Source organism: Calypte anna, chromosome 5 (genome assembly GCF_003957555.1).
Source record: "Calypte anna isolate BGI_N300 chromosome 5, bCalAnn1_v1.p, whole genome shotgun sequence".
NCBI lineage: Eukaryota > Metazoa > Chordata > Aves > Apodiformes > Trochilidae > Calypte > Calypte anna.
This window is the reverse complement of record NC_044250.1, coordinates 478,082-503,810: the sequence shown is the minus strand read 5'-3', so window position 1 is coordinate 503,810 and position 25,729 is coordinate 478,082. Positions and strand designations below refer to the sequence as shown.

The window sequence follows — 25,729 nt, the reverse complement described above, 5'->3', positions numbered from 1 at the left end:
GGGATGGCCGAACCCCAACCCGAGCAGGGGCGGCAGAGCCCCGGGGACGAGAAGGCAGCGGCTCCCGCCCCTAAGAAGCGGCGTGTGTCGCGGGGGGAGCGGTACGTGCCGCCGCCGCGGAGGCTGAGCACGGGCGTGAGCTTCGGCGCGGAGCACTTCGCGGAGACCTCCTACTACTTCGAGGGGGGGCTGCGCAAGGTGCGCCCGTACTACTTCGACTTCCGCACCTACTGCAAGGGCCGCTGGGTGGGCCGCAGCCTCCTCCACGTCTTCACCACCGAGTTCCGCGCTCAGCCCCTCGCCTATTACCGGGCGGCTGCCCGCGCCGGCCGCCTCCGCCTCAACGAGGAGCCCGTCCGAGACCTGGACGTCATCCTCAAGGTGAGCGGCACCCCCGGGGCACCGCACCGCTCTGACAGGGGCCCGGGGATGCGGGGGGCCGGGATGGTGCGGGAGCGCCCCGGGAGGCGGTGCTGAGCCCCGCGCTGGGTTGGACCCGACGGTCCGAAAGGTTTTGTCTCACCGAAAGGATTCCATGCCGGGTGCCGGGACAGAAGGGGCTTTGATGTGCCCCCCTCCCGCAGTCCCAGCCCCGTGCCTGTGTCCGGGTGGGCAGCTCCAGCCCGGGGGTCTCTGTCCCGCAGAACAACGACTTCCTGAGGAACACCGTGCACCGCCACGAGCCGCCGGTCACCGCTCAGCCCCTCCGCATCCTGGTGGAGAACGAGGAGGTGGTGGTTGTGGACAAACCCTCCTCCCTGCCCGTGCACCCCTGCGGCAGGTTCCGGCACAACTCCGTCATCTTCATCCTGGGCAAGGAGCACCACCTGGAGGAGCTGCACACCATCCACCGCCTCGACCGCATGACCTCCGGCGTCCTCATGTTTGCCAAGACCCTGGAGGTGTCCAAGAGGATGGACGAGCAGGTCCGGGGCAGGCAGGTGAGAGCTGGGGCAGGCAGGAGGGGGTTTGGAGCCTCTTGCCACGGGTGGTTGGTGAAACAAGTCAGAAGTCAGGCAGGTTTTGGGTGTAAATGAGCACGAGTTCCCAGAGCAGCTTTGCTGCTCCACATGGGAGACAGGAAGGAAAAAAGCCTAAAAATGAATCGATTTTGGTGGCCTTAGGTTGGAAGGGATCCCCTTCCCTGAGGGACTGTGCAGAACAATTAGAGGGCAGCTTTACTGGTAAGTAGAAAGGTGCCAGTTTGGGGCTTCCTCAGCCTGGAGTGTTTGGTGACTTTCTTTTCCTGTGGCTCTCAGGCCCAGGAGCTGCAGGGAACCAAACTCCCAGGGTTTTCTTCAGGGCTGGGAACCAGAAGTCACTGGGGGGCAGCTCTTAAATTTAACGTGAGGGAAACAGACCAAGGCCTCGTGGCCTTGATGACCACAAGAGGAAAACAGGAGAGAGACTGGGCTTTAGAGAGCTGGGTTTAATTATTTCCCCTTTTTTCTTCTGTTGTAACAAAATCTGGGCAGTTTGTTGCCTGCAGAATTGGTGCATTGGAGAGAAGGAGAGCAGGGGGAAGGAGCAGGGGGAGCAGGGGGAGAAGGGTGAGGGGGAGCAGGGTGAGGGAGAGTAGGGGGTCAGGGTGAGGGGGAGCAGGGGGTCAGGGTGAGGGGGAGCAGGGGGTTAGGGTGAGGGGGAGCAGGGTGAGGGGGAGCAGGGGGTTAGGGAGAGGGGGAGCAGGGTGAGGGGGAGCAGGGGTTAGGATCAGGGGGTGCAGGGGGTTAGGGTGAGGGGGAGCAGGGGGAGAAAGGTGAGGGGGAGCAGGGGGTTAGGATCAGGGGGAGCAGGGGGGGCAGGGTGAGGGGGAGCAGGGGGAGAGGGGCAGGGGGAGCAGGGGGAGAGGGAGAGGGGGAGCAGGGGGAGAGGGGCAGGGGGAGCAGGGGATTAGGGTGAGGGGGAGCAGGGGTTTAGGATGAGGGGGGGCAGGCTGAGGGGGAGCAGGGGGTTATGGTCAGGGTGAGGGGGAGCAGGCTGGGGGGGATCAGGGGGCAGGGTGGGAGTGAGGAGTTCTCAGTGTCCTGAGGAGCTGCCCTGGCTCTCCTGCAGCTGGAGAAGGAATACGTCTGCCGCGTGGTGGGGGAGTTCCCGGAGCACGAGGTGGTCTGTGAGGAGCCCATCCTGGTGGTGTCTTACAAAGTGGGGGTGTGTCGGGTGGACCCCAAAGGGAAGTTCTCCAGAACCATCTTCCAGAGGCTGAGCTACAACGGGCAGAGCAGCGTGGTCAGGTGCCTGCCCCGCACCGGCCGCACGCACCAGATCCGCGTCCACCTCCAGTTCCTGGGGCACCCCATTGTCAACGACCCCATCTACAACACCCAGGCCTGGGGGCCAGACAGGGGCAGGGCTGGCAGGATTGGCAAAACGGATGAGGAGCTCCTGAAGGCCCTGGTGGAGGAGCACCGTGCCAAGCAGAGCCTGGATATCCTGGGGATTTCCGAGCAGGACTGGGAAACTGGCACAGAAAACGAAGATTGTGGTGGCTCAAAGGACTGCACTGAGTCTGGGAAGGATGAACCCATCAGGGAGAGCTCCTGCCCTGCCCAGGACCCCGAGGGGGGCACCAGGGATCCCGAGGGGGGCACCAGGGATCCCGAGGGGGGCACCAGGGACCCCGAGGGGGGCACCAAGGACTCTGAGAGGGGCACCAGGGATCCTGAGGGGGGCACCAAGGATCCTGAGAGAAATGGTGTTGCAGTTTGTCCCCTGGACTCTGGTAGCAACCTGGAAAGACTTAAAAAAAATCAAGAACTCTGTTCAGGTGGGAACTGTGAGGGTGAAACGGGAGGGAAGGGTTCAGAAGAAAAGGATCCTTTGTGCCCGGAGTGCTCGATCAGCAGGAGGGACCCCTCTCCCCAGGAGCTGGTGATGTACCTGCACGCCCTGCGCTACAAGGGAGCTGAGTTTGAGTATTGCTCCCAGATGCCCGAGTGGGCAAGGGAGGACTGGGAGGGGTGAGCAGGGGCAGGGGGCTGCTGCAGGCTTTGTTGGTCAGCAAAGTGTCTGGGGAAGAGCTCCAGTGAACTTTGGGAACGTGGCTGAGGTGAAGAAACTGCCCCTGAGTGGAGGTGGGGTGGGAAGGGTTGGTGTGGCTGGGGAAGTGTCCTGAGTGCTGGGAAATGCAGGAAAATGGGGCTGAAACACTGGGGTTTTTGGTGCATCTCAGGGAACTCCTGCAGGGTAAGAACCACCACTCAGCACGGGCAGCTTTGCCTTTCACCTCAGAGTGTCCTGGGATCATCCACATGGAACTGACTTTAATTCCCTCCCTTGTATCTTCCTAAAAGAGCTGCTGGGATGTCACTGAACACGCTGGGTGCCGTGGCACTCAATGCCATGTCCCAGGACTGTATGGTTTTGTTGGTCTGACTTTAAAGTTCAGGGATTCTCCCTGAGAAGTTGGCATTTGCTGGTTTGGTGTTAGGGACAGTGGCTGCTGGGGGTGCTTTGTGATTAATTACCATCTAGGAACAGGACTGAGGTAAATGCTGTGTCCTGGGGAGCACGAGCAGAGTGTGGGTCCTGGGAGACCTCTTACAGTTTTGTTCTGATACATCTCTTTTTTGTGTGACAGCAGAGAGCAGAACGTGCAGCTAAAGCACAAACCTGTCCAAATAAACCTGGTGGGAACAGATGTGCCTTACCCACTCCCCGTGCAGGTTTGGGTGAATTTACCCCTGCAGCATCACCACGATGCCATCTTCACCAGCTGTGGTTCTTACTGGTCTGTTCTGGGTGTCATTTGGGTTGCTCTGGAGTCAGCTCATGGCCACTCTCTCCACAGGATTCAGTCTCATCTTGCTTTCCACAAGGACTGAGTTGAAGTTAAACTCTTGCCACAGCAATTCCTGCTGCTTTGGGTTGGTTTTAGCCCCTGGAGCAGGGCACTCCTGGGAGCTCTGAGCTCCTTTCACCTTTTTAAACCCCAGCTGTTGATGGACTGGGCAGGGAGGAAAAGCTTTGCTCTTCAACACAATGATTTATACTTTTAAAATGGTGGCAGCTTCCTGAGAAGCAAAACCCAAGTGCAAGTAATTGATCCTTAAAGCAAACGTGGTGATTTCCAGCCAGGTGCTGGGATGGCTTTGCCTGGAGCTCCCTCAGCCCCCTGATCCTGCAAGTATTTACCCAAAGCTCCCACTGAGCACCAGCCCAGCCCCAACGTGAGGAGCTGTGGGGATTGGGAGTGGAAATTAGTGTCTTTAATTACTTTTTTTTATATAGTTTCCAGAGGGCTTGTGGCTGCACAGCACAGCTGGGTCCTGAGGGGAAGGGGGGGAAGGAGGCAGCACAGAGCCCCCCGGGACCCCCCTGACACCAACACAGCCCCGAGGCAGATTCACTTCCTTTTTCCCTTTTTTTCCCTTCTTCTCTTCTCTTCTCTTCTCTTCTCTTCTCTTCTCTTCTCTTCTCTTCTCTTCTCTTCTCTTCTCTTCTCTTCTCTTTCTCTTCTCTTCTCTTCTCTTCTCTTCTCTTCTCTTCTCTTCTCTTCTCTTCTCTTCTCTTCTCTTCTCTTCTCTTCTCTTCTCTTCTCTTCTCTTCTCTTCTCTTCTCCTCTCTCTCTTCTCCTCTCTCTTCTCCTCTCTCTTCTCCTCTCTCTTCTCCTCTCTCTTCTCCTCTCTCTTCTCCTCTCTCTTCTCCTCTCTCTTCTCCTCTCTCTTCTCCTCTCTCTTCTCCTCTCTCTTCTCCTCTCTCTTTTCTCTCTTTTTTCCTTTTTAATTTTCTTTTTCTTCTCTCTGTAATGGTTGCAGAATCAGAGCCCGGGGATGGGGCAAGCTGAGGGGGAAGCTCTGTGCGGGGCCTCCCCTCCGGGCACGGGAGGGAGCGGTCGGGGCTGCGGGGCGGGAGGCAGCGGGAGGCAGCGCCCCGGTCCTGTCGGGGACGGAGATGAAAAAAAATAAAATTATACCCGAGAGAGGAAGAAAAGCAACCTCTCGACGAGGATGGGATTCGAACCCACGCGTGCAGAGCACAATGGATTAGCAGTCCATCGCCTTAACCACTCGGCCACCTCGTCCCGCCAGAGCTGCCTCTCCCCGGCCTATCAGGGACTGCACGACTCGGCCAGCGCCTCCTTCCCGCCTCGCCCTCTGCGAGATGGCGGCAACCGCTCCTCCCTCCGCGGACACCACCGCGCGGGGACTCAGCAACCCTGCGAGCCCGGCGGCTGCCTCGGCAGCCTCATCGCTGCTTCTGCTGCTGGTGCGGGGCTGGCGGGACGCGCAGGCGGGGAGGGAGCGTTGCGGAGATCAGGCTGCGGGCTGGTCGGGTGGAGGCCGCCATGTTGTACGGAGCGCAGGGCGCCGCCATGCTGTACGGCGGGCGCAGGGCGGCGCCGCTCTGTGACGTCAGGCGGCGGTTTGGCGGGAGGCGGCTCGGTTTGAACTGCGGCGGCCTCAGGGAGCGGGCGGAGGGGAACCGGGGGGAACCGGGGGGAACCGGGGGACAGCGGCCGAGGGGAGCAACCGGGCGGCCCCGCCGGCGGCAAGCAGGAGGGCCCTGTCTGCAGAAGCGTGTAGGAGCGGCTCCCGGTGGGCAGAGGTCGGTGTGAGGGAGGCGGCGGGCGGTGTCTGGGGTGAGGCGGAGAGCGAGCGCTGAGGGGAGGCGGACAAAAGGCGGGAGGAGGAAGGAGAAAGGGGGAGCGGAGGGGTGAGGGGAGGCCTCCTGCCTGCCCTGCTGAGGGGGAAAGGGGTTGAGAGGCGTCGAGCAGGGACCTGAGGAGAGTTCAGCCCGAGGGGCTGGAGGTGTGAGCGGGATCTGCTGGTGGAGTGAGAGGTAAAGGCGGTGGGGAGTGATTAGTGTGGGGAAAACACCGATAAAGTGTGGGGAATACAGAGGTAAAAGTGTTGGTGAGGGGGAATTAGCGTTTGGAGGCTGCTCGGGACTGTCAGGGCGGTAATGAAACACCCCAGGGGAGAGGGAAGGGAAGAGCTGGAGAACAGAAAGGGATCGTAAAGGGAGAGTAAAACAGGTATTACTCGTAAAAAGGGGAAAAAACGAGGTGGGCATCTCCAGGGTATTGAATGAACTGAAAATAAAAATTATGGAGGGATTCTTTGTATTCACAGTGTGGACCCAGGAGGTGCTTAATTATCAAATGTCAGAGCTGGAAGGGCTGCCCTGTGATTAACAGAACCCCAGAGCATTTGTGCTGGTGTGACAGGTCAGAGGTGTGTGAATAAGTTCAGAGAAGGGTTAGAGAAGGGCTGCTGAGCAGGTAGGTTTGGGCAGGGTGATCTGAGAGGGCTTTTCCAACCTCAGTGGTTCAGTGATTGGGTTATGAATTCCATATTAATAATCTCCTAATAACCAGTTCTGATCAGACTGAGCAGGGCTCCATCCCCCAGCCATGCTCTGCTCCTCTCCAGACACCTCCCTGCACTCCTGGCTTCTCTGTCTCACTGTTCTGGGAGCTCTGTCCCAGTAACACACAGCAGCATTTATCTGGTCTAGTTGTGGTTGTTGGTGATTTGCTTACTGAGGTTGGTGTCTGGTTTTGGGTTCCAGGCCTGTGTTTTATAGGGAAAGCAGATCCTTCAGGAATGGACAAGAACAATCCAGACCCTAACATGGAAAAGTAAGTTGAAGCCCTGTAAGAATTGTATTGTGCTGCTAATTTAGAGGCAAAACTTTTCCTAATCCCTGCGTGACCTTCAGCATCTCATGAGTGAAGAAGATCAGGAGTGTCTGTGTGTGTGTGGGGAGGGTCTGAGGAGCTTTGATTGCCTGGAGAGACTGACCCTGGGGGCTGGAGGGCAATCTGCTGAGATTCCCAAAGCTTCTTTTTGGGACCTGGTGCTGGAAGGAATGATTTATCCCCAGCAAGCTTGTTTGTTCAACTTCACACTGGTAAAAATAAGGAAGAAATCAATTTATTAACCTTGCAAACCTGGCAGTATTGTAAATAAATACCTCTTGGTTCCAGTTTATGCCCTGATACCTGTTTCTTTTTTTTTATCTCTGGCAGTGATAACACAGAGCACATCAGAGGGAAACGACTGTCCTCTGTGAGTACCCAACAGCTCCCAAAATAAAACCATGTGAGGGAAGAGAGGGAAGAGGTGGAGAGGGAAGAGGTGGAGAGGGACTCAGCTTCTCCTCACAGCTGAAAAAAAAATAATTCCCAAAGCAAAGGAGGAAAAGCCTCTGAGATTGATCCCATGGACTGGGGAACTGGTGGCTCTTACGAACTCTCCAGCCAAGCCATCAGGTCTCAAAGCTGATCTTCCCAAACTTTACATTTTCTTTCAGATCCTGAAGGCTCCACGACAGCCTCTGGATGACCTGGGCAGTGGGAACGAGCTGACTCAGGTAGGGCCTGGGGGGCCTCTCTTGCACCTTCAGTTTGCAGGTCTCAAAGCTCTGGCAACAGCTGCTTAGGGGGAGGATGTTTGGAGTCCTAAGTATGATAAGAAGTCCATCAGGTTTTTGTTTTACATCAGGATGTTTCTTCTCTCAAGAAAAGAGGAGAGAAGAGAGGTGAGCAGGGATCACCCTGCTCCTGCTCTGCTCCCGGGCTGGGAGGTTTGACCCAGCAGTGCCCAGACTGCTGCAGGCAGGTTTGACACCCAGGGAAACAGCCAGCCTGCCAGTTTCTTTAGAGGCAAAGCTAGGAAATGAGTGATTTCTCCCAGCCATGGCTACAGAACGTGTGTTTGGAGTGCTCAGGGAACGTTTGCCACCTCTGGGGTTCTTTGTCTGCAGGATCTCAACACAGAAAAACGCCGGAAAAACTCTCGCCGTGTCAGCTTTGCAGACACCATCAAGTGAGTTGTCCCATCTCAGGGCATGTCCTTTGGAACAGGGCTGGGGGGTTGTTGGTTTGGTTTGGTGTAACAGCTGTCCCTGTGTTTTCACAAGCTGCTGTTGTTTCTCTCCTCAGCTGCAGAGTCTTCCCACGAGACCTTAAGAACAACGTGTCAGAGAGGGAGAACACAGGTAAAAGTCCTTCCTGTTCTCCTGACAGGCTCCTCAGGCTGTTAGCAACAGGATTTCAGCCTGAAGTGAGGAGGTCAGGCTGGTCAGGAACAAGAAGGTCAGCTGGTTATCACAGGCAGGCTGAGAACCCTTTGGTTATGGGTACTGTGGGCCTTGTAGCTCAGGAAAATCAGTGGTTTTTAGACAAAATCCTCTAGAACAAAACCTGCCATGGGGATTTAGATCAAAACAAAGCTGAGGAGCAGAACATTAATCTCACTTTGTCAGAGATCACCCAGGAAGGGTCTGAAAAGCTGATGTACTTTCAAGTACTCCACTCCTCTGGGGTTTTGCTGTGAGAAGAAGGCACATCAAGAGTCAGAGCTTCAGAGGAGTCTTTTCTGTACAGTTATTCTTGTCTCTGGGTCATGCTGTTCACCCTGTGATGTCAGAATTCTCTTCTTGTTTTTAGAGTCTGCAGCAGACACAAGGAATGATGTCTTTCATAATCAGTAAGTTGGAAATAAAAGATTCCCATGAGTGCAGAGTTGTGTCCTGCCAGTGCTTCTCTGCATGGGACCATCAGAGTTTTGCTGCTCAAAGGAAGGCAGCAGACATTTACCTCTCAAGTTACTCAGTGGGTTTTCAAAGAAGGGATTCAGCACAAAAAGCTGTGTTGGACACTGACAGAAGGATAGTGGTTTCTGGAAAACTGAACAGTTATGGCTTGAAACTGCTTCCTGCCCAGGCTGGCTGCTTGGGAATGTTCTCCAGGAAAGACTTTCCAGTTCCCACACCAGCCAGACATGGGGTTTGATGTTTAGTATCACACCTTTTTCCCTCAGATGTGGATGAAGTGTTAGTCTGGCCTCAAAGTTCTTGTAGAGATAAAACAATGAGAGGAGTTTGCAAATTACCCAGTAAGTAAAACCACAGATTCAGACAGTTCTTGGGTGTTGGAAGGGGAATTCCATACATTAAAAACACACAGCAAGAGAAGAGCTGCTGCACAGCTGCAGTTAGCTGGTGGTGCTAAGGGTATCAGCCCAGTATGTGTGGGTGTTTCTGTGTAAACAGGTTGGAACACTAACCAACACTAACCAGGGGTGTGTTAGGAGCAGTCAATAAATCAGCAGAGAGCAGGAGGCATCAAAAGTCAGAGAGAAAACCACACAAGGCCTTGTGTCTGGCCTTTTCTTGTGCATGTAGATGATTCCAGGCTGCAGGAACACAGCTTCAGTTTCCCAGAGAGAAAGGAGTGACTGGAAGTGGAAGGTCTGGAGTTAGAAATGAAGAATTAACCTTTTCTCTCTTTTTGTCACTTGTCACTGAGGCATTCAAATGCCACCAGCATGCTGAGCAGTAGCTTGTGGCTCACTGAGCAGAGAACTTCAGGGGAAAATAAGGTTGCAGCTTGAATTAGATGATACTGGAGACAGAATCAGTGTCTGTGCTGCTGCCCAGTGAGCTGTGCACCAGCATTCTCTGCCTTTTCAGTGTATTGCTGAAGCTTTCTGGTGTGAAATCTGTTAAGGAACTGTTTCTCTAACTCTCTTTCTGTAGAAATGAAGAACCTGAAGCTGTTCCCTGTGAGATCACTGGTGAGTTTGGGGATAGATTTAGTCAATAACAAAACTGCCATCTTTATTCAAGGCTGGTGATTCTGTTTGGATAACTCCAACAGGCCAGGAGCAGTCTGCCTGCCCAAGGTAACTGTTCCATGGCCAGGCTTTGGCCCATAACCTCCTACAACCATGTTCTATAGTGCTTTACATTTGCCCATAGTGCAGAAGTGTGGGTGGCTTCTAAGGGAGCACTGAAAATCTTTCTCAGGATGTATTACTTGGTCTCAACTGGAGGTACAAGTTCCCCAGTGGTGTTTGTAAGACAAGCACGGGGAGGTTTTCAGCCCAGGGGATAAATGAATAAGAAAATAGTGCAACAAACTGAGCATTTCCTTCTCTTCTGACAGGGATGAACACTCTGCTTCATGCCCCCATCCAGGCATCAGTGCAGCAGGCTGAGGTGAGTGAAGGCTTTTATGTTTTTGGCTCTGAGAACAAGTGTCCAAAAGACATTCCAATAACCTGTGGAGTTTAACTCAGCTGCCTGAAAACCAAGTCCTTTCATTCACATAACATTTCTCTGAAAGCTGATCTATATTTTGAAGTATTTTTCTGCTCTGCTAGGCAGTATTGATACCTCTTGCTTCAGAAATTGCCTCCTAATTTCCCAGCTCTTTCCTTTTCTCAGTTCTCCCTAAGAGTCTGCAGAGGAGGAGATGTTTCAGAGAACTCTTCTGTTGGGTTTTTGCCTCTCTGTGTGGTTTTTCTTCCGTGGGCAGAATGGGTGAGCACAAGTGTAAAGATGCAATTTAAAGGCAACATCAACCCATTCTTAATTCATATTATAATATCAGAATATCATATTATAATATCAGAATATCATATTGATGATGTTTGATAAAATACAGGATTGTATCTTCTTCCTGCTCAGTTTCTTCCCCACAGGTTTCAAACTGAATCCTCTCCATTACAGAGACAAAAATCTCCCCAGTCAGGGGTGGGAAAGTCCTTCAGAACACCCGTCATGGTGCTGGTGTTTGGGGCACACACATGATTAACAGGAGGAGGTTTCTGCCTCCAGTTAGGTTGGGGGGAAGGTGAAAACAGAGATGTAGAAAATACTGATCCAGAGGAGTCAGTAATTGGATTTTATTGAAATAAAAGGCATCAGGACAGAGCAACAACCTGAGTGCTGCATGAGCTGACTTGAGCTTTGAATGGACTAAAGCATGATGTCATTTGAGTGTCAGTAACTGTAATTTCTCCCTTTTTTGTGGTGTTTTTTCCCCCAGTGGCATGATGAGGACACCCCCACTGCCAGGCCCAGCAGGCAGGACACCACCTTGGTCTTTTCTGAGGGGGCAGAGATGGAGATGACAGCAAGTCACACTGCAGTGATCTCCCGGAACCTGAGGAGCTCTCAGGCTGACTGGACAGAGAAAATAGACATCACCTCATTCCTGGCTGCCCTAAACCCCACCAGTGGGCAGCCAGCAGAGAGCAAAGAGTTCTGTTTCCAGTCTGCCCTCTCGTGCCCATCTCCTGAGCAGAAGGAGGAGGGGACTGCAGTAAAGAAAATAGATTTCAATGAATTTCTGATGAGCTTGAAGTCCCAGGAAAAGGCACCAAATGCTGTGGAAGGGCCAGAGAAAGAGAACGTTTTCCTGGTCCCTTCCCAAGTCTTGGAAGACATGGCCCTTTCCTCAGTGGAATTTGTGTATCCCCACCAGCAGCTGGACACCTGCAACCTGACAAAAGTCTTCAGAGCCCCAGATGATGGGATGGAGATGACAAAATGCCAGGTGCCTGCAGCAGGGCAGTGCCTGGGGGCAGAGGTGACCCAGGCATTTGTAGATGATGGGATGGAGATGACAGCCAGTCACACTGCAAAGCTGTCTTGTCCCTTCTCCAGTGCTGGGAATCAAAGCCTGAACTTCAGGAAGGATTTCCCACTCACAGATAATTCAGTGTTCAGAGCAGCATCTAATCAGCACTTAATTGTTCAGCAGGACCCTCTGCTCTGCACAGACAAAAGATCAGAGGATGTTGGAGACAGAGGAGACCTCCCAGTGCTGCGAGCTGTTACACAAGGGCCCAGAACAATGTCTGCCATCCCAGGATCCATTTCTGCTGAGACTGTCTTCCAAGGTGATAAAACTCTTGTTTTTTCTAAATGTGAGGACATGGAAATGACTGGGAACTACACAGATGTAATCTGGGATGAGAGCAGCAAGGAAGTGAACAGCTCACATCGCAGAACTTGTGAGCAGGCAGTGAGTACAAACTCTTCACTAGCAGAAAACAGGACCCCAGCCCCTGGAGGGAAGGAGATTGCAGAGATCCTGACACCCTCAGGTAATGGAGCTCCTGGGGCTTGTAAAAACTGTGGGTTTCAGCAAGCTTCAGGTGAGGAAGGGACCCAAGCTGAGGGGATTTCTTCAGCAAATGTTGGTTTTGACTCTGGTACAACTCCAGTCCCTGCTGCTGTCCCTAGGAGTCAGCTGCAGCTCAGCCTTCCAGACTCCCCAGGTGTTTCTCTGCCAGGTGAGAAGACAGTGATGTTCTCTGGAGAGGACATGGAGCTGACTAAAACCTCCTCTGCTGTCAGACCTTGTTTCCTTGATCCCAGATCTGCTCCTCTCAGTTTAAAGGAAGAGGAAGAAATGGAAATGACACAATGCCATGCTGCTGTCATTGATGATCAAAGCAGAGGGGGAACTGCAGCAGCAAAGCAAATGCCTTGGAAAATAATTCCCAGGACAAACCAGAACAGAGGTGTGACTGAGGGAACAAGTTCTTTGGATATGGAGAAGGAAAATCTGGAGGTGATCAGTATGGATGGGAATGTCAGAAGGAGCCATGCTGGAGAAAACAATACTAAAGGAAAACCTCTAAATGCTTTGGTTTCCTGCACAAGTGACAAAATGGGCATGTTTTCAGGTGATCAAAACATGGACTTACCTGAAGCTCATCTTGCTGCCTTTGGTGTTGCTCCTGTTCATAACAGAGTACAGGAGTATGAGAATAATCATAACCCAAGGGGTGTCACCTCCAAGCAGCTTCCTGGTGTGGGTGTCACCAGCCAGCCTGCAGCCACAGAGTCTGGGGATGTGACACTGAGCATGAAGCAGCAGCCTGGTCACCCTTTGCCTCCAAATGGTTCATTTATTCCCAGGAATGAGCCCATTCCCTCTGGAATGAAGGGAAAGGAACAACGTGGAGCAATGTTAGGAGTGAATGCAGGCTGGCAGAACTCAGACAAGCAGGAGAAAGCCCACACCATGAGGGTGGTGAACAAAGGGCTGCCAACTCGGGTGGTTTCTGAGAGAGAGTTTTCCAGTGGTAAAATGGTACAAGTGGATTCAAACAATCCTGCCTCTGCTGATGGCCCCCACTCAAAGGGTGCTGGAGACCCATTGCTGCTCAGCACCTCTGCAGCACACAGGAGGAGTTCCCAGTTGCCTTTGTTTTCAGAAAAATCAGTTTTCTTCCCTTCTGGTGAAAACATGGATCTGACTGGGAACTGCACCCAAATGGGTCTGGATTGCAACAGCAGTGTGGGTTTGTCAGCAAGAGCAGCAGGACCTGCACACCTTGCTCAGGATGAAAATAAAACAAGGGCCTTGCACAGAGGGGTCAGGATGGCAAGGAGCAGCCAGGAGCTGCCTGCCTGTGATGTGAGGAGCTTCACCAGGAGTGGTTTCACACTTGTGCCTTTTGCAGGTGAGAAAACCACCCTGTTTTCAGAGGATGCTGATATGGACATCACCAGGAGTCACACAGTGTCAGCAGACAACAGAATACTTCTGCAGTGTGGCAGTGGCAGTCCCTTCACCCCTGGAGACAGAACCTGTGTTTTTACCTGCAGTGGTGACATGGAAATAACCAGGCTTGATCCTGTTGCAATTGAGGAACCCATGGCAAGGGCTGTGCCTCAGGGGATGCTCAGCGTGGCTAAAAGGACTGGGAGGAAAAGCTTGAAGGGGGAAAAGACTGTTTTGTTTTCCCTGAGTGATGAGAATGATGAGATGGAGATGACCCAGAGCCACACAGCTGCCATAGGCCAGGAGATTGTCTCTCAGGATGAGGGAGGGCCTCACTCTGTCCCTTCAGCTCTCCCTGTCACCTTCTCAAGTGGTCAGGCTGCCAGAGGTGTTCCCAAGCCCTGCTCTGCTGCTCAGGGGACTGTTTGCTGTGGTGACAAATCACAGGAGGCTGCAGAGCAAACACTCCTGGAGAGCAGAGCTCCTGCCTTTGCCCTGGATGGAATGGAGCTCACCCAGAGCCATCAGGGAGCTTGGGAAGGAAATTCCCTGCAGGGCAGGCACCCCAATCCCTCTGCTCCTGGAACCAGCACCATCCTCTTTACCAGTTACCAGGCTGACATGGAGATCACCCAGGCTCATTCTGAGAGGACAGAAAGAGGCTTCTGTGAGGAGGGGCTCCAGCTGGGTAAGCAGGCTGGCCCCCAGGCTGCTCCAGGTAACAGACCCATCATTTTTACTTCAGCAGAGGACATGGAGGTGATAACAGCTCAGACAGCTGCACGGCATGGTGAGATGGCTGTGCAGGACAGAGAGCCCATTCCTGCCATGGCTGCAGCTGATAAAACCATGGTGTTCATCCCCAGCCAGCATGATATGGAAATCACTGCATCTCACACAGTGCCTGTCAGTGACAAAGGGTTTGAGAGCCAGCAGGTGACACGTGAAAGCCCCCAGCAGCCAGGCAGGCTCAGTGCCACCCTGCCACCCTGCAGAGATGAAGCAGAGTCCCTGCATGCAAAGGAGCTGGGGAGTGGCTGTCACACCCAGCCCAGGGAGAAGCCCAGCACTCCCTTTCCTCTTTCCTCTGCAGCACTGCCTGCTGAGAAGGGAGCTCTCCAGGTCCCCAGTGCCACACCACCAGGTGCCATCTGCTCTGTCTCACCTCCTGAAGAGATCATGGGTGTGGGGGCACCACAGGACCCTGACCTTCCCACAGACCTCTCTGGAAAGACACAGCAGCACCTCCTGCCTCCAGAAAACCTGACATCAAAGAGGGTGTCTTTGAAGCTTCCAAGTGTTGGGCTCCTGGATGGCAGTGAAGAAAGTGTTGATTTGGTGTCCCCACTTCCCATCCAGCAGCCAAATTGTGTGGTGGGTTCTCCAGATGCAGAAAGTAACCAGAGAAACCACTTATTGCATGAGGGTTCATCTGGACGTGAAGCTTTAGCTGCAGACTCAGGCTTGGCTGGAGCAAGCCTTGCTCCTGTTCCTAACAAGGAAGCAAAGGAAAAGGAGGGGCTGCCAGCTGGGGGGGAGATGCCTCCAAAAGATTTTCAGATGAACTCTGAACCAGCTGAGCAGCTTGGGGTAGGTGACAATCCGAGTGAGCCACCAGATCCTGCTCTTCAGCCTGAATTATCTGGAATTTTAAACATTTGTTCCAAACTGAGAAATATCAGGAGGAGATCTGCAGTGTTCCCAGTCTCTGACCCTGCCTTTTCTGACCAGTTGCCCAAATCCCCAGCCCAGCCAGAGGATACCTTGAGCTTAGGAGAAAATACAGGAGCTGAACCAACTCATTTACTGCACCCCAAAGAGCAGGAGGACACAGGTCTTGGATCTGGAGCTGCTCCCAGAGACCCAAGCTCAGGCATAGTACTGAAAGATAAATATCAAGGAATTAATGTCCCTCTGGGTATCTTCCAGCCAAAATTACCAAGCAGAAGAAACCCTTCTGTTTCTGGTGTACAGGACAGGAACACAAAACCTTCAGACCAAGGAGAAGCAGCAGTTTCTGAAGGAAACACAAATGCTGGTGACAGCCCAGGTGACAACAAGGCCACCAGGCAGCACTTCAGCCCTTCCTGGTTTGTAGCAGAAGATTTTCTCCCCATCTGCCTCGAAGAAATGGATTCAGGTGAATCTGTAAGCTCTGAACTCTTGGAAAATGCCTGCACTGAGATAAGGGAGAAACAAATCCCCCACAATGAAAAGAATCAGTTTGAAGAGACAAAAACTTGCAGCAGCACAAAAAGAGCTTTGGAACAAGATGAGGAGGATCTTCAAAGTCCAAAGAAGCCCAAGAGTGATGAGAACTTGGAGGGTGAGGACTCTCAAGACTTGCAGGTGAGTCTGCTCATTACAGGGTACAGGAATCCCCAGGACTTCTGTTTAACTTTGGGGTGTAAGCAGACCTACTGGTAAGTTTTCTTCCTCTTAGCCACCAGTTTGCTGTCGTTTTGCTGTCTTGTCCCCTGCATTTTTCATTGTTTTGCCAAAGCAGAAGGATCTGGTTGATGTGTGCAACTTTCCTGAACCAGGGCAAACCAGAGAGAGTGAGGGCTGTGCCCAATTTAACTAATGATCTCTGTAGTGTATCCTTTTAATCCTTTCTCAGTCCTCTGAACCAAACTATCTGCTTGTTGTTGCTTGCTTTAGGCCTCACTCCAAACGTGGATGTTTAAATTAGGTTTTCCATAAAGAGCACAAACTGCAGCTTCACTTTCTGTGTGTCATGGTAGGAAATGGCTCAACCAGCTGCACCCTGCTTTGTCCAGCTGCTAGGGAGAAAATGGGCTGATAATAAAACCAAAACAATCCAGAGCATCAGGAAGCAGCTGCAATAAACTCCTGTCTGGTTACTCTTGTGTTGGTTTGTGTAACTCTTAATTTTATTTTATTTTTCCCTTGCTAATATTAGGAAACTTCAGGTGCTGTGTCTGAAAGCCAAGGAGAAGCTGCAGGAGGTGAAGCTGCCAAAGCCCCTGCCTGCCCTCAGCCCAGCACCAGCAGCTCCCTGGACTCAGGGAAGGCTGACACAGGATTCACAAGTAAGATTTCCTGCCTGCTCTCCAACCTTGGGCAAAAAGAAGTTTCCTCAGAGTGCCTGGCAGGGAGAGGCACTGCCCAGATGCAGCCCCCAGGGTTAAGTAGCTCTTGCTAATTAGCTGGTAATGATTCCTTTCCCATGGGAGATACCTGGGATAAGAAAGGGAAGCCCAGTCCTGGAGCCATTTCTGGAAGTTGGGTCTGTGTGAGGAACTCCCTGGGCTGGCTCAGGACAGCAGTGCCCTGGCTTTACCTTGGGAGCTTCTCCTGGAACCAGGAGGCACTGGTTGGAGCCTCCTTCTCAGCTTTCTCACTTTTGGGTACCTCCCATCTGTCTTTCCTCCTGAGCTCTCTCAGTTCATCACCCCCTGACACAGGTTTCAGTTTAGATGAGACTTTAATCTGCTCCTTGCTTGTCCCACTTTGCTGCTCCCTTCATGCAGCACTGAAACACACACAAAGGTCAAACTCTACATGAAATTTTCTCTTTTATCCAGATTTAATCAGCTCCAGTTGATATTTCCACATGAATGTGATTAACCCCAGCAATCTCCTCCCTTTGTTTCTGCTTCCCTGCAGCCCAGCCCAGCAGTCAGGTGGAGTCTCAGCTTCTCACAGACAGCATTTGTGAAGACAACCTACGGGAGGTATGGGGAGCTCATCCCAAAACACCTGTCTGCTTCTATCCAAAGAAGCTGGAAAAAACCCAGTACTTATCTGTGTGTTTTTCCTGATCTCTACAGAAACTTGAGAGTGGTGTTATCACAGTTGGGGAGTTCTTCACACTTCTTGAAGTCCATGTTCCAATCCAGAAGCCCCGGCGCAGCCATGTTCCAGTCACTGTGAGTGCCTGGCCCTGCTGTGCATAATATAACTCACCTTAAATCATATCCCTTTATCTTTTCTTATTATTATCTACAATCAAACCTAATAATCAATGAATGTTTTATCTTCTTGGAGACAAGAGCTGTGACTGCAGCCCTTGTAGTTCAGGGCTTGGTTTTTTTTCATTATTCTGCAAAAACAAAGCTTCCAGGCCATTTGCTGCTTCCCGTGTGTGACCTGACTGGAAGTTACTGCTTCTGAAAATTGTACTTCTCTTTTTCTTCCCATTTCTTCCCTGTTTTTCCCCAGTGTGCAGCCAGCACACCCCCTGCTCCAGAGGATCTGCTCTACACCCGGTACGTCTATCGCCCCAAGCTCTGCATTTATGAGGAGGATTGCCAGGCCCTGGCTCAGAAGATAGATGAGTAAGTGGGGTTTGGGTTTCTTTTATATTAGTAATTTTATTTTTCAGCTCTGGCTGTGTGCCACGTGGCCTGAATAGAATGAGTCCATTACACATGAGACAAACAGAAAGCTGTAATTAGCTGAATTAATGCTGGCAGGTGGTTTGGTGCAGATTTAGACAGTACAGGGCTGACTCCTGGAGGGGGTTGTGTGGTTATGGAGACAATTAATGCTTGATTTTCCTCAAGTAGTTTATCTTTCACTGACCAAGTGTTTCAGTTGCACATCAGGGGAGTTAAAAGTTTCATGTTGTGTCAAGAATGATCAAGCCCAGAAAGCAGAATCTTAAGAGGGGATATGAGCTGTGGCTTGTTGCACTCTCCAAGTGTTTATTACACTGAAATACAGTTATCATGACTTATTTTCTTACTCAAAGGACACTTGTGGACTGACTCATTATGCCTTGTGCAACTTAACATGCACCTGTGCAAAATGAAGCTGTAGGATAAAGTTCAAAACCAGCAGTAAGATTCCCCCAGCCTCACTGGCACCATTTCCTCTTCCTTTGGCTCTCCAGCTCTCCTCCTCCTCCTCAGCCCTGCCCTCCACAGAAAAGCTGCAGGAAATGAACCTGGCAGCCTGTGCTGGGGTTCAGCACCAGGGCTCTAGAGGGTCTCTCCAAGATGTAAGACCCAGCTGAACAAAAAATATTTACATGTTTTGATGAGAAAAAGGGAAGTCTGTAGATACCAACATGGTGCTGTGTGTGCTCTGTGCAGTTCCAACAAGACTTTCAACTTATTTTGGGGTTTTTTCAGGTTAAAACCATATGCAACTGTCCAGGATCAGCTCCTGGTGAACGTGAACAGGAGCTTTTGGGAAGTGATGAGAACCTGCTCTGATGAAGAGGTAATGCTGCATGAAGAGCTGGTGTTGTTTCTTGCATCATGAAGAAGTAAGGTTAATTTCTGTATTCAAATAAAATAAAAACCAGAATGGTCCTGGAATAGCAGCAGGCAGGTAGGTGAGGTATTTTCTGAGTGGGGAGCTGCTGTGTGTCAGAAGGATGCAAGATCCATGCAGCCCTTAGAAGTTATTGAAGGGAATATGTTGCTGTAAGAAGGAAAACCTTGAAAAAATGGTTGTTTTGTGTGGTTCTAATGCTAGGAATAAAGATCTGTTCAATGAAAATAGACTCAGAATGTATAAAAAAGAGTATCTTCATAGTTCCTGCTTAGACTGACATCAGCTGTCCCTGAGGCTGGGTTATGAGATAGAGTCAGGCTGAATTCTGCTGGAGAACAAGGAAAGCCCCAGAACCCTTTGCTAAAAGCAACAGATCTGAGCAGTTCAGCCAAGCTCACACTGCAGTGAGGCTGCTTCCACCTAGTGGGAACAAGCAGCTGGGAAGCAGTGTGAAAAAAAATGCTTTTTGTACAGCTGCTGGATTGACAGCCTGGGGAAAACATTGGGCTGTGTGATCTGTAGCCCTGTTCTGGGAAAACCTCCTTTTCCAGTTGATTTCTGGTGGGTTTAGGCTCTGCCTGGGCTTCTGCCACCATTCCAGGCAGGTCTCAAGCCACAGGGGTGAGGGACAGCTGAGGTACCTCAAGAAGGTGCTCTGCTTTTGGGTAAAAACATCTCTCTTTGCAAAGAAAATCAGTTATTTCAGACAGCACCTGTGCTGGAATGAACAGGGATAGTCCAGTCCTAAATCTGATGCAGTCTGATTTAATTGTTTGATGTTCTGCTGCTCCTGGAGAAAGGTGACCCTGGGAGGGGCAGAAAGGGAGGCAGAACCTAAAAGCCTGGTTGAAAAACCTTTTCCTGCACATTCCCATTCACTTTCTCTTCTGGGTTTTCCCTTCACTGCAGCTGAAGAACTTTGGGGCAGAGCTGAACAAAATGAAATCCTATTTCACCAAGGAGAGTAAAATCCTGGCTCACAATGAGAAAGCAGAACTGTACAGCAAGCTGCTGCAGAGTGCACAGGTAACATGCCACAGGGCTGCAGGGGTTTAGCTTTAGGGGGAAAAAAGGGAATTTCTGCCATCTTTTGTCTGTCTTTGTCAGGTTTAGGAGCTTTCATTTCCTTCTGATTTAATTACTTGCTGTTATTTACATGTAAATGTAAACCAGACAGGGACTTCCTTGCACTCACACTGGAGGAACCTTCTGCCTCAAGGTTTTGGCAATTAAATTAACAGTGAAAAATGGGGTATTAAAGGGAAAGTAAGGTAGGAAAGTAAAGTCCTGTAGTGCTGTCAGCATTAGGAACTAACAAGGGAATGCAGAAGTGTTGTGAGAGGCATCAGAAATGTGCAGGTGCTGAAAGCTCCAGGAGTTTCTTTATCTCATCCCCTTGTAAGTCCTCAGGAGGAGCCACTGAGCATCCCTCCCCATGGCCACTGCCTCAGTGTCTGTCAGGCTGCTGCTTCCCTCTAATGAGAGATGATATCAGCTCCTTTAATTAGTTTCCTGGCAGTCCCAAACCCACACAGTGCTCCCAGAAGATAATTCAGCTTTATTTAAAAATGTCATTGACTTGAGCACAATGTTCCCATCCTAGGAGCAGCACAGGAAGCTGCTGACAAGAATGGAGAAGCTGGATGGATTGCTCCAGGAGGCAGAGAGCTGCTTTGGGCCTCTGGAGGGAGGTATGTGTCTGCAGAGCTGGCAGGGACCCTGCAGGCAGCACTGGGCTCTTCTCAGCATCCTAGCTGGGGGTTCAGAATCAGCTGCATGATGATGCTCTGTGTCTTGTCACCTGGATTTCAGTGGCAGCTTTGAAGCAATGCAATAAAAGGAGTTTTCCTTGCTAACTGTTGTTTTGGAGGGGTTTGGTAGAGGCCCTTCCAGCCTTGTGTACGTTTTTCTCAGTTAGCTTTGAAATGCTGAGGTTTATAAAACCCACAGACAAATAAAATAGAACCTGAAGATTGAACTGGGGAGTTCTGCAGAGACATGATGCTTCTTTCCCACAGATTCTGGCAGGGAAGGATGGGAAGCAGAGGGCAGTGGTGGAGTGGCAGAAGGGAAGAGCCTGAAGGAAGGTAATGGGACCAGCCAGGTGGCACCTTTTATTTCTGTTCTTAAAGCTCTGGAGAGGGTGGTCCTCTGCAATACTGGTTCTGAGATGGGTGCAGACACTGCTGCTTTCTTTTCCTCATGGGATATTGCTAATTAAAAGATGTTAAAAGTACAAAAAAGACTGGAAAAGTGGGGGTTAGAGTTTGGTGCAGTGTGACTCGCAGGGTGTGTGCTGGCTGCCATGTTCAGCAGGGGAATTTTTCAGTAGTTCCTGACCTCTGGCTGCATGTCTGTACCAGGCAGGATACAGCCAGGGAGCTGAGAGCTTTCCAAGTCAGGGCTTGCTCTGCTGCTCTCTTCTCTCACAGCATTTTCCCCTTTCTCTTAGAACTGGAGAGCTTCAGAGCCCAAGAAGAGAAACTTCAGAGGTAAGGTTGGATCAGAGAGGATCTGAAGACCTAAACTAACACCTGGCAGCCAGGTTGTAGGGGGCTGGTGGGTTTCCCCTTCATCTCCTGTGTCTGGTTTGTCTCTGCAGAGAACTGGCAGATCTGGAGACTGAGAATGAGCAGTTGCTTGTTCAGATCAACCTGCTAAAGGAAAAAGAAAGAAGCTTCCAGGAACTCCTGGAGAAATATGAGTAAGGAAAAACTTCCAGGTTTTATTTTTATCACCTAGTTCTGGGGCTTCTGAACTGCCCATGAAAGGGTTTGGTTGTCCTCACATGATTTGGGACACCAGATCTCTGCAGGGATCCTCTGCATTCAGACTGGATCCAGCTCTCCAGTTCCAAACTGAACACTGGTGCTTGCATTCCCAACAGGTTCTTGGATTCTGCTGGGAAGTGAAGGTTGTGTTGGGATAGGCTGTGCCAAGAGCTCCAAGTGCTCTCAGCACTGACCCTTGTCCTTCAGTTAACTGTGTGGTTGGAGGGATGAAACTCAGGGTGATGCTTTGTGTCTTCCCTTCTCAGCTTCACTGAGTGGGAGGTGACTGAGTGGAACCAGCAGCAAGCAGTCTTTAATTTCCTTTATGACTCCATCGAGCTCACAGTGGTGTTTGGACCCCCAGTAGGTAAGCTGCAAGGTTGGAGGGTTTCAGTTTTAGGAGTTGGAAAGGTTAAAGAGTAAATAAAACAAATCTAAAGTTTCTGTACTTGTGAGGAGTGAGGAATCCTGCAGCAGGAGTGTGTAAGCTGAGAGCAGTGGCTTTGAGGATGATTATCAGTGTTTTGTCAGCAAACTGTGTAACAAATGTCTGTTTCTGAGAGGAAGAGCTGCAGCTCCAGAGCTGAGTATGGAAATAACAGCTTGGGGATTATTTTTCCCTTCTCAGAGGGTGATGTTTTTGGTGAAGATCCTTCCAGAAAGATAGTCAGCCTGAGCTTTGAATCTCTCCTGGATGGTAAGAGTTTGTTTTGGGGTTTTTTTGAGTCACTGCCCTTCAAATCTCTTGGGAAGCCACCTGTGAATGTCTGGTTTCTCTGCTAATCCATTACTGTCTGGCTTTGAAGAGATTCCTGCTTTTCTTTTGTGTTACAGAGGAAAAAGCTCCACCCTCCTCATGTTTGGTCCAAAGACTCATCTTCCAGTTCATTGACAGCCAGGGGTGCTGGCAGGAGAAGTGTCCCACACTGTACCACCTGCCCCAGGTAACGTGCCAGGGAAGCCTCTGAGGCTCCAGGAAAACACTGAACCTTTTCTGTCACAGGGAACAGGGCTGATGCTGAAGAAAAAGCATCTTCATGAATGCTCCACCAGTGCAAACCAAAGCCTGGAACCCTCTGAGGTGTGAGGGGCAGTGCCTGGTCCTGAGGCAAGAGTCCTGAAGCTGTGGGCTCCTCATCAGGGGCTGCATTAATTAATCTCTGCCTTACTGCTTTCTTAAAATCCTTTTCTTTCTGCTAGTGCAAACGACAGAACTGAGCTGGATGCCATCTGTCTGCTTCCCAGACTATTCATGGGATAAATTGCCAACCCACTGGGGTTCCTGCACGTCCCTGGAGCCTCCTTGGCAAAGCTGGGGGGAGAAACCAGGGCAGAGAATACTTGGTGTGATGTTTGCAGAGTTTGTTTTACATCCAGCCTGAAATGGCAGTTAAACTCCCATATAAATGTGTTTATATATGAATATACACACATGTACACACGTTCTGGCATTAACTGCATCTTCAGGAGCAATGTGAGTGTTTTCTGATTGCCCACTTAGGTTCTTCAGGATGTCTCCTTGGTTGTGAGTCACTGCAGGAGCCTGGGGGAGGAGATTGAGTTTCTGGAGAGATGGGGTGGGACATTCAACCTCCTGAAGACAGATATCAGTGACACAAAGTGAGTAACCCCAGCTGGGGTCTCCATCCTCTGGGATGCCTTCAGAGAGCAGCTCTAGATAATCAGAAGCAAAACTGACATTTTTTCCAGTTTGGTTTTCTTGAAGTTGAGGTTTCATGCCACTGTTTTGTCACAATGAGATCATTTAATTTAATATCATTTCAGTGTGATACCCCACGCAGGGAAATGAGGATGTTCTTGGTTCAGCCACTCCCTTGCTGCCATGGAATCTCCCCTTCCTCACTGCTTCCCTGTTTGACTCGAGTCTCACCTCAATCTTTAGGGCAAAGCAAAGCAAACAGAGCCAAGAGTTTGCCTGTAGCTTGGTGCTTTATTTCTTTCAACCATCTGTTTGCTTCAGCCAAGCAGAGTTGGTTGGGGAAGGACAAATGCACTTAAAGTTTATTTTCTTTAGTTTTCCTTTTCCCATGCTAATTCCCAGTTCTGTGGCATGTCCCAGTGGAACAGGATAATCCTCCTTCCCCTGGTCTGTCCTGCAGCAGGGTGAGCCCTGCCTGCTGCTCCCTGGGGTTATTCTCCTTTTGCAGAGGGCTCTGGTATTTTCAGGATGGAGCAGAACATAAATCTGTGTTTAGTTCAGCCAGCAAAGCAGATGCAAGGGCAGCAGGTGCTCAGGAAGCTGCCAGTCTCTGGAGATTTACCTGAACTTAGAATTAATTGGAGGTAAATCAGTCCTGCTGAAAACCTCTGGGAGCTTTAAGCTACCTGGAGATGTTTTGTGTTAAACAGAAAATGACATTTTTTTATTATTCTGCCAGATTTTTTAAGGTTCTGTGAGGAAAGCTGGGGCTTGTGTTCTCACTCAGGGTTTGGGTGCTGGCAGTATCAGAGTGGAAAGATGCTTTGAACTTCATTTGTGAAGCTGGTGGGGACTCTGCAGGGACTCTGCTGCATCTCTGGCTGTCCCTTCAGAGGCAGTGGCTGTGCCTGTGGATGTTTTGTGCTGATTTGGTCTGTGTTTGTTTCACAGGGTGAAGCTTCTGTTCTCTGCTTCCAGAGCTTTTGCCAAGTTTGAGCTGACCCTGTCTCTCTCTGCCAGCTACCCCTCTGATCCTCTGCCTTTCAGTGTCAGGAAGCAGGTTGGGAATATCGGGTGAGTGAAGCAGGAAGAGCCACTCCCTGCAGCTGAAGTTTCTGAGGGAGGGATGGGAACTGGGGAGTTAAACATTGTGGGTCCTCCCAAACACCTCTGGGGATGTTTCCTTCCCAGGGAGGAGGAGATTTCTGCTCTGCTCTCCAAGGTGCCAGCTGGTGACCACTACCTGCAGAGAATTGTCAGCCTGATCCATCAGAACCTGCTCCAGGCTCCCAGATGATTCCCTGGATCCAGGTGCAGGACAGAGTTTGGCCTTGTAAGAGCTGCAGCTTTCTCAGCAGGAGGGGAGAGCTCAGCTCTGCTCTCATCTTGTCTGATGCTGGGTTGTGCCAGGCATCAGAGGTCTCTGACAAGAAGGAAGAACTGGTTACACTTCTCACAGATCCAAGCTTCCTCTTACCTTTTTTCTGGTGCTCTTGGTGTGCTCTTCCCTGGTGTGGTTGTGTTCCAGACATCAGGTGTTGGGTTTGTTCTGGGTTGATTTACAGAGCTCTTGTACAAACCAGTGATGAGTATTAATGAATATTTCCCCAATTAACACCACTGGAATCCCTCTGGGTTGGTACCAGGCTTTCCAGCATCCACCATCACACTGGATCTCTGTTTCCTGGGAGCCTTCCCAAACCCCAGGACACACAGACCTCTTCCTGCCTCTCCAGCTCACCTCCAAACCCCTCCATGGGATCCTCCTCTCCAGCTGCAGCTTTGTTGGGACATCCAGTGCCCTCTGCAGCCTGGATCCTGGATCCCTGAGCCTGGGAAGTGCTGGGATGTGAGTGGGGAGATGGTTTGGGTCAGGAATGCCCCTGGAATGCCCCTGGTGCTCCCAGGCTCTGTGTATATTCTGTACATTCTGTAGCTGAGCTGGCCCAGCCCTTGCTGTAAAAGCAGGTTGTGCATCTCTGTAATGTTCTGGGTTTAACAGTTTGCTGTGTGTTGATGTATTTTTGTCCTTTTACAAGTTTTCCTTCTGTTTGGAAGGTGGAAGTTCATTAAACATTGGAATTCTTGCTCTTCCTCCTCCCAGCTCTGATTCTTGGCTGTGTTGTTTCAGCTTGTGCTGGAGAATCTGCTTCCTATGACTGAGACACCTTGCCAGTCTGAGAGGATTTTGGTTTTGCAGTAAGAACTTGGTTTGGGTTTTACTGGATTTCTGCTGCCTGGTTTTAGGAGAAGAATTTTGTGGGTTTTGTTTGTTTTTTAGTTATGAAACTTGTGCCTAAATTGCAACTGACTCAGATTATACCTGAAATACCTTACCATTTCCTAAGGGAAATTGTCTCAGCCTCCTGACCCAGCAGAGGGGGCTGCAGCCCAGTGCCAGGGGCTGCTGTCCTGCTCAGGTTTGGGTTTCCTTTCTGCATTATTTATTTAGAAGCTAAAGAATCTGAGAGGTTTGGGTGGAGCTCATCAGATTGCTCTGGGCATTAAATCAAAGTAGGAGATTAAAAAAAAATATAATCAAAAAAAAGCCAAGCAAAGCCCTGGGTTTGGGGTAGAGAAAAGGGGATTAGGCAAAACTAAGCATTTCTTGGGTTGTGGTTTCTGGTCTGCTGGGGTTTGTCCTGACACCTGGGGGGGAGCAGAGCAGGAACAGGATTTGGGTAATTCCTGTGAATGTTGGGCAGCTGGAGAAAGGAAATTCAGACTTTCAGCCCCATCACACCCCCCTCACCTGAGTGCTGCTGCCAGGAGCCAGCAGGAGGGAAAAGCTGAAGAAACTTC

General features: G+C 50.7%; 2 protein-coding genes and 1 non-coding gene across 5 annotated transcripts; 2 read left to right on the top strand and 1 right to left on the bottom strand.

The window, feature by feature from the left end:
- RPUSD2 (RNA pseudouridine synthase domain containing 2) lies at positions 1-9,512 on the top strand. 3 transcript variants are annotated; one of them, XR_003987605.1, is made up of 4 exons: positions 1-381; positions 645-941; positions 2,053-3,516; positions 9,501-9,512. XR_003987605.1 is itself a non-coding variant. In XM_030451070.1 (4 exons), exons 1-4 carry the CDS (start codon positions 4-6, stop codon positions 2,959-2,961), a joined length of 1,521 nt encoding a protein of 506 aa, XP_030306930.1. In that variant the 5' UTR covers positions 1-3; the 3' UTR covers positions 2,962-3,651. The 3 variants fall into 3 exon arrangements, 2 of the variants coding, with proteins under 2 accessions (XP_030306930.1, XP_008504292.2); XM_030451070.1 differs by lacking the exon at positions 9,501-9,512 and having other exon boundaries at positions 2,053-2,571; positions 2,635-3,651; XM_008506070.2 differs by lacking the exon at positions 9,501-9,512 and having other exon boundaries at positions 2,053-3,651.
- On the bottom strand, positions 4,939-5,020 carry TRNAS-GCU. The gene has a single exon. It is a non-coding gene; the product is annotated as a tRNA-Ser (tRNA).
- Positions 4,947-25,027, top strand: KNL1 (kinetochore scaffold 1). Its single transcript, XM_030451514.1, has 27 exons — positions 4,947-5,267; positions 5,523-5,544; positions 6,511-6,580; positions 6,971-7,010; positions 7,255-7,314; positions 7,708-7,769; positions 7,886-7,947; positions 8,405-8,432; positions 9,484-9,521; positions 9,893-9,945; positions 10,778-15,598; positions 16,173-16,302; positions 16,880-16,947; positions 17,044-17,142; positions 17,435-17,550; positions 18,349-18,439; positions 19,406-19,522; positions 20,100-20,187; positions 20,515-20,583; positions 20,949-20,988; positions 21,099-21,200; positions 21,534-21,634; positions 21,896-21,964; positions 22,102-22,211; positions 22,769-22,887; positions 23,879-24,001; positions 24,119-25,027. The coding sequence occupies exons 1-27, from the start codon at positions 4,947-4,949 to the stop codon at positions 24,222-24,224; spliced, it is 7,125 nt and encodes a 2,374-aa protein (XP_030307374.1). The 3' UTR covers positions 24,225-25,027.
- The last annotated feature ends 702 nt before the right edge of the window (positions 25,028-25,729 follow it).

Excerpts from the sequence above, each read along its gene's own strand:
- KNL1 (XM_030451514.1), top strand. The coding sequence starts at position 4,947 with ATGGGATTCGAACCCACGCGTGCAGAGCACAATGGATTAGCAGTCCAT. Across the intron at positions 9,522-9,892 it reads TGTTCCCTGTGAGATCACTG|GGATGAACACTCTGCTTCAT; the intron begins GTGAGTTTGGGG and ends CTCTTCTGACAG. Across the intron at positions 20,989-21,098 it reads CAAGAAGAGAAACTTCAGAG|AGAACTGGCAGATCTGGAGA; the intron begins GTAAGGTTGGAT and ends TTGTCTCTGCAG.
- RPUSD2 (XM_008506070.2), top strand. The coding sequence starts at position 4 with ATGGCCGAACCCCAACCCGAGCAGGGGCGGCAGAGCCCCGGGGACGAG. Across the intron at positions 382-644 it reads ACCTGGACGTCATCCTCAAG|AACAACGACTTCCTGAGGAA; the intron begins GTGAGCGGCACC and ends TCTGTCCCGCAG. Across the intron at positions 942-2,052 it reads AGCAGGTCCGGGGCAGGCAG|CTGGAGAAGGAATACGTCTG; the intron begins GTGAGAGCTGGG and ends GCTCTCCTGCAG.